At 67.6% G+C, this 10,093-nt stretch overlaps 2 protein-coding genes across 5 annotated transcripts in view; one reads left to right on the top strand and one right to left on the bottom strand.

The window, feature by feature from the left end:
• The first annotated feature begins 431 nt into the window (after positions 1-431).
• On the top strand, positions 432-3,346 carry PRXL2B (peroxiredoxin like 2B). 2 transcript variants are annotated; one of them, XM_058719381.1, is made up of 7 exons: positions 434-571; positions 794-998; positions 1,568-1,619; positions 2,113-2,176; positions 2,261-2,336; positions 2,617-2,735; positions 3,175-3,346. In XM_058719381.1, the coding sequence occupies exons 1-7, from the start codon at positions 509-511 to the stop codon at positions 3,199-3,201; spliced, it is 606 nt and encodes a 201-aa protein (XP_058575364.1). In that variant the 5' UTR covers positions 434-508; the 3' UTR covers positions 3,202-3,346. The 2 variants fall into 2 exon arrangements, with proteins under 2 accessions (XP_058575365.1, XP_058575364.1); XM_058719382.1 differs by lacking the exon at positions 3,175-3,346 and having other exon boundaries at positions 432-571; positions 2,579-2,705.
• Positions 3,347-4,370: 1,024 nt separating this feature from the next.
• Positions 4,371-10,093, bottom strand: part of MMEL1 (membrane metalloendopeptidase like 1) — a 31,643-nt gene continuing 25,920 nt past the window's right edge. For all 3 annotated transcript variants that reach the window (XM_058719374.1, XM_058719373.1, XM_058719375.1), the window contains 11 exons: positions 9,760-9,888; positions 9,210-9,308; positions 8,665-8,748; positions 8,184-8,287; positions 7,878-7,936; positions 7,302-7,421; positions 6,314-6,447; positions 6,136-6,201; positions 5,407-5,502; positions 4,888-4,964; positions 4,371-4,775 (listed from right to left, as the gene is read on the bottom strand). In XM_058719374.1, the coding sequence (XP_058575357.1) occupies positions 4,676-4,775; positions 4,888-4,964; positions 5,407-5,502; positions 6,136-6,201; positions 6,314-6,447; positions 7,302-7,421; positions 7,878-7,936; positions 8,184-8,287; positions 8,665-8,748; positions 9,210-9,308; positions 9,760-9,888 (1,068 nt within the window). In that variant the 3' untranslated portion in view covers positions 4,371-4,675. The remainder of the gene's footprint in view (positions 4,776-4,887; positions 4,965-5,406; positions 5,503-6,135; positions 6,202-6,313; positions 6,448-7,301; positions 7,422-7,877; positions 7,937-8,183; positions 8,288-8,664; positions 8,749-9,209; positions 9,309-9,759; positions 9,889-10,093) is intronic.

The raw sequence follows: 10,093 nt of genomic DNA, 5'->3' as shown, positions 1-10,093 counted from the left end.
GGCCCAGCTTCTCCGGCAGCCAGCGCAGCGACGCCATTGGCCGACAGGCTTATGCATATGCAAAACAAGTGACAAAGCGCCGCCCGGGCCGCTGCTGTGGGCGGCAGCGGAGAGGCGGCCTGGGGGCGGGGCCGGCAGAGGAGAGGCGGCCTGGGGGCGGGGCCGGCAGAGGAGGGGGCGCCTGGGGGCGGGGCCGGCAGAGGAGAGGCGGCCTGGGGGCGGGGCCGGCAGAGGAGCGGGCGCCTGGGGGCGGGGCCGGCGGAGGAGAGGCGGCCTGGGGGCGGGGCCGGCAGAGGAGCGGGCGCCTGGGGGCGGGGCCGGCAGAGGAGAGGCGGCCTGGGGGCGGGGCCGGCAGCGGAGCGGGCGTCTGGGGGAGGGGCCGGCAGCGGAGAGGTGACCTGGGGGCGCGGCCTGGACGAGAAGCCGCAGCGGGGCGGGACACGGGCGGGGCGTGGCCAAGCCGGCTGGGAGCCGGTCGCGCAGCCGAAGAGCACGGTGGCAAGTGGACATGAGCGCGGTGGACCTTGCCCGCGTGGGCGCGTGTGTCCTGAAGCATGCGGTGACCGGGGAGGTGAGGCCGGACGAGCGCAGGGCGGTGGGTGGGCCCCTGGCACCAGCCCAGGCGCCCTGGCAGTGGCATGCGCGGCGGGCTTCGGGTCGTGGGGCTGGGGGCGCAGTCCGGGCTTGCGCGGTGCGGGGCTGGGGGCGCAGTCCGGGCTTGCGCGGTGCGGGGCTGGGGGCACGGACGCGCGTGGGAGGTGGTCCATCGGCGCCCCTCGCCCGCCCCGCGCAGGCAGTGGAGCTGCGGAGTCTGTGGCTGGAGCAGGCGTGCGTGGTGGCTGGCCTGCGGCGCTTCGGCTGCTCGGTGTGTCGCTGGATCGCCCGGGACCTCAGCAGCCTCAGGGGGCTACTGGACCAGCACGGCGTGCGTCTGGTGGGCGTGGGGCCCGAGGCCCTGGGCCTGCAGGAGTTCCTGGAAGGCGGCTACTTCGCGGGAGGTGCTTGTGCTCCCCTCCCCTCCTCCCACTGTAGCCCCACCAGCTACCTTGAGACCCTTCCCAAGCTCAGGGCAGTGGCCATCCCCTCCTTGCCCAGGCCTGACCCTTCTGTATCCTGGAGCTCCAGTCATGTCTCCGGGGCTCTCCGCCTGTTGCCCCTAGCTGTGTCCCTCAGGCACGATGTCCCTCCCACCTTGGAAAGAGGCAGGGCCCAGCGGTGATGCTGGCCTCGAATCCCCAAGGGTCTCTACTGGGTTGCAGCAAGACCCCGCCTTCCCAGGAGCCTGAAGGAGTACGGCTGGGACAGGAGCCCACCCTGCTAGACCCCTCTCCCTGGCACTCAGGATATGCTCTCCCAGAGCCCTGGGACCGGTGGCAGAGTCCAGGCGAGCCCCGTGCCTCCCTTTTCTGCCACCTCTGGGCCTCTGCCCCTCCGCTAACAGTGGGGACACTCAGTCCTCTGCTCCTACGTCCTGGGTGGGCAAGCCAGGGGAGCGGGGGGCTGGATGCAGCCAGGTGAGCCCGGGGGGGGGGGGGGTGAGTGCACACCTGTGGCGTCTGCTTTCCAGAGCTCTACCTGGATGAGAGCAAGCGCTTCTACAAGGAGCTGGGCTTCAAGCGGTGAGCGGGCGGGGCAGCCGCCTCTTCTCATTCCTCTTCCCCCTGCTGCCCTCTTCCTGGGCATGAGGCTCTGGGGGCATCCACTGCTCGGTCGGTCCTTCTAAGGACTCTTTCTTGGGTGCTGGGTGTCCATTACGGCTGTTGGTTAGGCCTCTCACCCAAGATCTACCCCCTTTCCGGCCACCTCGGGTGCCTGTGTCGTCGGCTGGCTGCCTGGCCTGACTAGTGGTGCCCAGCTGACTCAGATCTCTGGGCTCACCCAGCGGGGGGGGCCAGCCCACACTCCCCAAATCTTCTGCGGGGCCCCAGGCCTACCGGCCCCCAGGCTGGCTGCCCCATGCCGCTCCCCCCCCCCCCCCCCCCCCGCCCCGAGTCCCTGGTGAGATGCTTGTGAGAATCTGGTGGGTGTGTCTTGTAGAGACTGGGGATAGAATTGCTGGGCAAGTCTTCGCCGAAGAGCCGGGGCCCGGACTAGCCAGCTGTGTCTTCACAGGTACAACAGCCTGAGCATCCTGCCAGCCGCCCTGGGGAAGCCCGTGCGCGATGTGGCCCTCAAGGTTTGTGATGGCCAAGGACGGGTGGGACTTGAGGTGGTGGGGCTTCCCTGTAGGGCTGACCCGGACCCGCCTCCCTCCTTCCAGGCCAAAGCTGCTGGCATCCAGGGGAACCTGTCCGGGGACTTGCTGCAGAGCGGAGGGCTCCTGGTGGTCACCAAAGGTAGGTTGGGAAAGGGGTGTCAGAGGCCGATGCCTGGTTGCATGGGGGGCCGAGGTCACATCCTGGGCTGGGAAGGTCTGGCTGAACTTGGTGGCATGTCCCGACCCTCTCTGCCTCCCTTCCTCTGGCTTCCTGACCTTGTCAAGTCTTCTCTGTGCTGGGTGGGCTGCGGCCAGAACAGCTCCCTTGTCAGGGTAACCAGGTGGAGTCTCGGACAGCGAGGGGTGTCTCCCTCCTCCCAGCACGCAGGGGCATCCTGACCGCCCCCCCACCGCTGTAGGTGGTGACAGAGTGTTGCTGCACTTCGTCCAGAAGTCTCCGGGAGACTATGTCCCCCGGGAGAGCATCTTGCAGGCCCTGGGCATCCCCACGGAGGGCTGTGCCAGCGAGGCGCCCCAGGTGAGCTTGGGCCTGGGGAGCACGCCGCCCGCTAAGGTCAGCAGCTCCCCTGGGTTGAGTGCTGGGTACGACCAGGTGCCAGGCTGCACCTGCAGGGTTGACGTACTTCTGCGCTCATGGCAGCCCGGGATGTCACTGTCACCCCACTGTGCAGGGGGAAGCAGGCTGAGGACAATGGGGAACCAGGGGCAAGGGTGGCCAGACGGCCTGGCACAGCAGGGCTCTCCCCAGAGGGCAGGGGGCTGCCCGTCCTCTCAGCCTGGGGAGGGTCGCAGTTTGCCCACAGCCAGTGTTAGTGTGGTCCTGGTGGCTGACCTCCTGTGTCCCGAATAGAGGGGATTTTCTAGCACTTGGGCCCCAGACTGCTGGTGGGTGGGACCAGCTGCTTTGGACTCTGGGGAGTGCGGCTGGCCTGACGGGGACCCTGCTGTGTCCACAGTGTGCTGAGGGGGCGTGCACAAGGTGAAGACCAAGGCCTCCGAGGGCCTGGGAGGCGTCTGCTGCCTTGAACACTGGGAGCTGGATGTGAAGAATCTTTCTGGAATCTCTGGACTGGGGCCCCAAACTCTGCCTGGGCCTCTGTGACAATGAGCATTAAACTCGTTTCTGGGCAGCGTTTATCTTCATTGGCTCTAATCCCGTCGTCCTCGCAGGGGACGTGGGCCTGCAGGCTTCCTTGGGAGGGGCCGGCAGAGGGGAGGAAATGGCCCTGCAGCCTCCCCGAGGGCCTCAGGCCTTTGGCACAGGAGGGCCAGGGGTCGGAGGACCTCACAGGGTGCGGGAGATGAGGATATGGTCAGGTCAGAGCTCATACTGGGTGGGTGTCCAGGGAGATGTTGCCCCGCAGCTGCTGGGCACGGTGGACAGTGAGGCTTAGGGAGGGGGCTAGTCGGCTGGAAGGACCTTCTCCGATGAGATCTGTCATTTGCACCCCACTGGGGTGGCTGGCCTGGCCCAGCTGGTTCATCCAGCTCTGCCACGCCCCCAACCCCCCCACACCATTCCTTGGGGGGATGTGACAGGCACCTGGAACCTAGTGTCCAGAGCGGAAACCTGCCCCTGCCCACTGTGCCTGGGGCTCTTTGGTCTGGGTGCGTTCAGATGACCTCAGCACCACCCCTCTACCCGCCCCCCTCGCCTTGGCCAGGATGACCACAGTGGCCTCCTAGCTGGCCTCCCAACTTCCTCCCACCTTCCCCCCCTGCCCCGTTTGGTACTACTCTTGGGGGTCTTTAAAACATCAGAGCAGGTGACAGTGTCCCTTTGTGGTTTAACCCCGCCACCGGCCTCTAGTTACATAAAACCCGAAGCGTAGATTCTGATCTATGGCTCCCCAGTTCCCTCCGCCCACCTCCTGACCTCAGCCAGCTCCTGAGTCAGTGGCCCCTCCTCCCATCTGAACCGGTGGTCCCTGAGGGCCAGTATTTGGGGGCGTCCTGGCACAGAGACCCCGGGGGGCTCACCAGGCGTGGCCCTCCCTCTGCAGGGTGCCCTGCTGTTTCCCTGTCTGGCTGCTGTTTTGCCCAAGGCCACCAGCAGTCAGCGCCCAGCCAGATGCTGTCCCCGAACAGTCAGCGGCAGGTACAGACAGGGGCTCGCCCCACCCCCCACCCCCCCCCAGACAAGGCAGATGGCTTCTTCTTTGAAGCGTTTACTTAGCTCAAGTCTGAAGCTCATGGACAGCTGACTGGGATGTTTGGGGAGGGTGCAGACAGGTAAACGCGTCTACAGGGCTGGGGCACCGTGCCCCTCACCGCAGGCACGGAGGGCGCCGGGCAGTCACCGCTTGCCCTGGGTGCTGGGGCCGCGGCTGCGCCCCGGGCCCCGCGCGGGGCCGGCCGCGTGTGCGCGTTGGCCTTGCCCGCGGCTCCAGCTGCACGTGCGAGGGCCGCCTGGCCTCCCGCGGCGGGTGGGCGTGGCCACAGTGCGGCTGGCGAGGGCTACCAGACGCGGCATCGCTCCCGCGGGTGCATGGGGGTGCCCCGGGCACAGTGGAAGGCGTCCGCGAAAGCCGCCAGGTTCTGCAGCGAGCCCAGCACCCTGCGGGCGGCCAGGGGCCTGAGCCAGCGGGCCTGGGCCCCGGGGGGGGGGGGGGGGGGGGCGCTGGGGGGCGGGATGGGGGTTGCGCGCACGGATGCAGGGGGCTACTCGCCTGTACTTCAGGGGGCTGTGGACGTCGGTCTTGAGAGACTGTACGGCGAACTCAGGCCGGTAAGACCCGCACCACACCTGTGGGGGCGTGAGGGGCGTGGCTGTGGAAGGGGGGAGGGGCGGGCCTGGGGGGATGGGACGCGGGAGTCAGGGGGGCCCTGAGGGCATCCAGGCGGGGGTGCGGCGGGCCTAGCGGGGCAGGGACACGCGTGTGCTCTCGCTTCTTTCTAGGCACCAGGGAGTCCCGCCCGTCCCGTCCCAGGCTGTCCCTTCTTGGGTGGGGGAGGGAAGCCAGCCTCCCCTCCCCAACTGGCCCAGCTACGCCTGAAGCCCCCCGGCTCCAACCCTCTGCTTCCTTTTCCTCCAGGAAGCCTTCCAGGCTGGCGGGTCTGCTTCTGCCCGGCCTGCCCTCTCAGCGTGGCCCTGGAAGTGCCCCTCAGTGGAGGCCTTCCAAAAACGTGGTGGGCGACCGGTGCCCAGCTGCCGAGGCGGCAGGCAGGGTGGGGACGGTGGCTCCTACCTGGGCATAGTTGATGAAGAAAAGCTGGTCGTAGGTCAGTTCCAGTCCTGGCAGCTGCTTGTCCTTGCCACCGTCTGCCATCCACTTTAGGTAAGCCTGCAGACACCAAACAGGTGCTGGGCCCGGGCCCGTCCTTGCTCCTGGGGTCAGCACCGGCCTGGGGTCCGGGCAGAAGGGAGGTCTGGCTCCACGGCCCTGCTCCCGGCGGAGGCCCTGCCTCAGCACCTGACGGCCCTTCGAGCACCCGGGGACGGCGCTCCTGCCCTGACGGCCTGGTGCTCATCTCCGTGCCACAGCGGCTGGGCCCTGGCCCTGGGGCCGGGGTGGGGGGGGGCCGGGGGGCGGGGGGGGGGCGGTGGGGGGGAGGATCCCTGCCCAGGCTGCCACGCAGCGCCCACCTAGAAGGAGCTCCGAGGCCCGGTGCCTCAGGCTGCAGGTGCAGGGACGATGCCACGGCTGGTGGGGACGTGGTGAGCGCCACTATCTTACCGGGGGAGAGTCAGTGGCTCCCCTGGGGTCCGAAGGCTCAGGTAAGGTCAGGGTAAAATGTGGGCAGCACAGCCAGGTGCCCATTCACCCGCAGCCAGGCTGGCTCCCCCAGGGCACAGCTGCTTTCCGGGACAGATGGAGAAGGGTTCCCGGGGTGCCTCGGCCTGCGCAGGGCACGGTCTCTGCCTCACCGAGGCACCTGTTCCCCTGCGCCCTTGAGGGGCCCCTGCTTGGACCCACCTTATATGCCTGCCGCACTCCTCCGTTGTCAGCGATGTTTTCCCCGAGGGTGCTGAACCCGTTCACCTGCACACAGGACGCGGGACGGTAGGGCGGCCGGGCTCCCCTGCACTCCCCCGGGGGCCAGGGCTGGGGAGCAGGTCCCCGGCGGTGGCGGCGCTGCTGAGGGCCTGCTCACGTTTTGGTGGTCGGCCAGGTCCCAGGAGTATTTTCCGTACTGGTGGACCATGCACTCCGACTGCTCCTGGAAGTGCTGTGCTGAGAAGTTGGTCCACCAATCGAGCATGTTGCCGTTCTTGTCGAAGTTCCGGCCTGGCGGGCAGAGGCGGCTGCCCTCATGGCCCTGCCTGCCCAGTGCCAGCCTCACCGGCACGTCCTCCCAGAAGCCCCAGTATCTAGAGCTCATGGGGGCAGGGGACGGGCCCCTGAAGGGTTGCCACAAGGTCATCGGGCTGCTGAGGCCCGGGAGGGGGCTCTGGTGGCCTACCACCCCACCCCCGAGGTCAGAGCCTGGGGTTTCGGGTCTCGGGGGCACCGTGGCTTAATGCCCCTCGCCGCGATGTCCAAACTCTGTGAGCCCCAGGTAAGGGGAGCACGTGGTCCTGGGGGCCACGAGGCTGCCCTCAGAAGGTCCCGATGGTCAAGCCCTGTGGGAAAGCCAGCTGGGGCCCCCGTGCGTGGTCACAGGCCACTAGAGCAGGCAGGGGCCGCACCCCGGGGTGGGAGGTGGGGACGTCGGGTCAGCACATCTCTGGGCTGGAGGAGGCTGGCTGCCCCGGGGTGACGCCAGGCCAGGACCTGGAGCTTCAGAAGTGCCCGGGGTAGTGTCACTATCGCCGGTTCACGGGCTCAGGGAAGAGCGGCCCGTTAGGTAGAGTCAGGATCTGGCCCGCGAGCCCTCACACCCTCTTCTCCATGTCTCTGCTCAGAGCAAGGGTGCCGGACGGGGGCCGAGCCTGCCATTCAAGACCTCTCTGCCACCATAGCTCCCCTGGGAACCCAGCAAGTCCTCTCTGCCTGGGTGTCAGTGTCCCCACCTAAATCGTGAAGGGGTTGGATGGACAGCTCCAAGGCCGCCTGTCCCCTGGTCCCCTCCCGGGACTGCTGCTCAGTGGAGAGGGGAGGAGGCCGTGTAGCTCTGACCACCCCCCACGCAGCTTCCCTACCGTTGTCGTCAAAGCCGTGAGTGATCTCATGCCCGATCACCATCCCAATGCCCCCGAAGTTCAAGGCCTGTGGCTGCTCCTTGCTGAAGAAGGGGGGCTGCAGGATCCCAGCGGGGAATACTGCCCGGAGACGGGGGTGGAGACATGTCCATGAACAACCCTCCCATGGGCCAGGCCCCGGGCAGGCACCCCTGGGGCTCCTGCATCAAACCACACGGCCCGGGGGGGCAGGGTTGTGACGCCCCCCCGCCCCCCACGTTACAGACCAGAGAATACAGGGCCCGGAGGTGAGAGGCCGGGGCCAGCATGCGGCAGACCCAAGTTCTCCCGCCCCCGCCCCGCTCATTCTCTGCTGCCCTCGGGACTGGGGTCTGCTCCCCAGTCTCTAAACCCGGCCCTACCACTCAGACAAAGGTGAGGAACTTCCCAGCAGGTGGGGAGAGGGGTGAAGTCCCTACAGGTGGGGAGAGGTTCTCTCCTCCCGAGAAGAGGCTGGAGGTGCCCCCCAGGAGGGAGGGGAGGGTTCTTCTCTGGCACTGGAGGGGCTGGGCTCAGTCACGGAGGGGTCACACGTACCTATCTGGTTTCGGTTTGGGGAGTAGAATGCATTAACCACGGCCGCCCCGATGATCCAGCTGTGATAGACGGGCCGGTCACTTGGAGCCCGCCTCCTGGACCCTTCCCTCCAGGTCCCCTCCCGGCTGACCAGAGCCCCCACCCTTAGGGCCCCCGTCACAGTGGCCGTGCCACGAGACCAGCATTGCCCGCAGCCAGGGCCGGGTCTGGGCAATCCACAGATCTGAATCCTCCCTGAACCCGGGGCTCCGGGTCAGACCCCGGCCGCCCTTCCCGGCCCGCTGGTTCCCGCGTGCCGCCACTCACAGGTTCTGGTCCACTTTCTCCCGAAGCTTCTTGAGGCTCCGCTGGGCACCAGCCTTGAGGTTCTGAAGACCATTTTCAAAGTACTGGTCCTCCGAGAAGTTCAGCTACGGGACAGGGGTGGTCACTGCCGGGTGCGCAGGCAGGGGGGTCGGCAGTGGCTGGGGACCGGCCTTGGGACTGGCTGGGCAGTCCTGCGCGAGGCCGACGGGCGGTGGGTGCGGGTGGTGGGGTTGGGGGGCCAGTGCTGGCTCTGGGCCTTCGTGCCACTGAGCACATTCCTTCTCCCTCCCGACCTCAGTTTCCCCATCTGTAACAGGGGGAACTCTGGAGAGCTGCCCACCCAGCGAGGTGGCCGAGACGGCACCACCTGCCAGGAAATTGAAGGCTTGTGGTTCACAGGGCTGGTTCAGGGGCGGATCGGGTCGGGGGTGAGGGGGCAGGTGAAGTTCTCGGGGCCCTCTTGGCCGGGGGTGGGGCGCACGTTGGAATACTCCTCATCCAGGTGCTTGTTCCTCTCCTCCAGGATGTAGTCTGGGTACCCGATCTGCTCCCGGATGCTCATGGCCTAGGGACGACATTGGGGCCCGTCGGTGACTGCCCCACCGTGGGAACCCCAGCTCTGCCCCTCGCTCATTGCCGCGTGGCTCAGGGGCTGAGGGACTCGACCCCCCCCCCCCCCCCCCCTTGCAAGCCATGGGGAGGTTTAATGGGGACAGGTGAGGACCGGCTCAGCCCGACAGCCAGCCAGGGGTCAGATGGGGTGAGGGCCGGGTGCAGTGGGACGGTTTCCGCTTGACATCCTGGCCCAGAGGGGGCTTGCTCCGAGGCCACCCCTACTCGTTCGCAAGGGTGCCGGGAGGGCCTCCCGCACTTGGCTTCTAGTTCTGCCTCTGAGCAAGCCACACCCAGACCCGGTGTCTTCATCTCTGAAGCGGGTGCAATGACGGTTGCCCTGTGTCCCCGTGCTGGGGCTGTGCTCTCTCCAGGCAGGATGCCCTGACCGTGGGGCTCCAGCCACCTGCGCACCTTCTCCTGGGCCTTCTTCTTGGATGCCTCGTCCATCCAGCCCAGCTCATCCAGGGTCTCCATGAACACTGCCCGCACCTTGTCAATGAGCTCTCTGACCTGGGAAGACACATGGCTCTTGTCCTGCGTGTCCAGCATTGGGGTCTCTGCAGGGGTCCGTTCCAAAGCCTCGTCCCTGCCGTGATGTTGGGGCTGGGGGTGTGGAATGCTCCCCCCCCTCCTTCTGGGACAGGGGTCCTGACTGCTGGGCGTTCTCCTGGGTGAGCCTAGGGTCTGCCCGCCCCTGGACTCACAGCCTGTATGGCCTGTAGGCCTTTCCCAGACAGGTGGGGGTGGGGCCTCTGGCCACCCCATGTGACGGGGCGCCAGGCAAACGTGTGCTCCCCGGTACCCCCTGGGCACACACGGGCTGCTGGGGGGCCAGCAGGGTCCCGGCACTGGGAGCCCAGAGTCACCCTGTGGGGGGGGGGGCTGTGACCCGTGCCCCCACCCACCATGGGCAGTGTCCTGTGGGGAGGGGCCGCAGACAGACTGAGCACAGGGCACCCACCGCATCCTTGCCATCTCTGGGAAAGGCCTCCCTGACGTAGAGGGAGCCCACGGCGCTCTCCATGTTGCTGTTGACGTAGCTGACACATTCTCGCCAGCGCACCTCCTCCACAGTCGTGCCATAGAGCGCCTGCCGCGTAGAGCACCCATTCACGCACTGCCGCCTCCCTGTCCTCAGCCCGAGCGCCCAGCGGCCAGAGCGGGGCACCGATGAACTCTGACCTCCCCTGGGAGCGCCGGCCGTGGGCGCGGGCAGGACGGCGTGTGCTCTTTTCAGGGGAGGGCTCCCCACCCGGGCTGGAAGTCTGGCCTCTGCCCTGGGGCAGGGGTAGGAC

The sequence above is a fragment of the Neofelis nebulosa genome, chromosome 2 (assembly GCF_028018385.1).
Source record: "Neofelis nebulosa isolate mNeoNeb1 chromosome 2, mNeoNeb1.pri, whole genome shotgun sequence".
Lineage (NCBI taxonomy): Eukaryota > Metazoa > Chordata > Mammalia > Carnivora > Felidae > Neofelis > Neofelis nebulosa.
The sequence above is the reverse complement of the archived record's forward strand: the minus strand, read 5'-3'. Positions and strand labels throughout refer to the sequence as shown.

Coding starts and splice junctions, on each gene's coding strand:
- PRXL2B (XM_058719381.1), top strand. CDS start 509: ATGAGCGCGGTGGACCTTGCCCGCGTGGGCGCGTGTGTCCTGAAGCAT. Junction 999..1,567: donor AGGCGGCTACTTCGCGGGAG/GTGCTTGTGCTC, acceptor TCTGCTTTCCAG/AGCTCTACCTGGATGAGAGC. Junction 2,337..2,616: donor GCTCCTGGTGGTCACCAAAG/GTAGGTTGGGAA, acceptor CCACCGCTGTAG/GTGGTGACAGAGTGTTGCTG.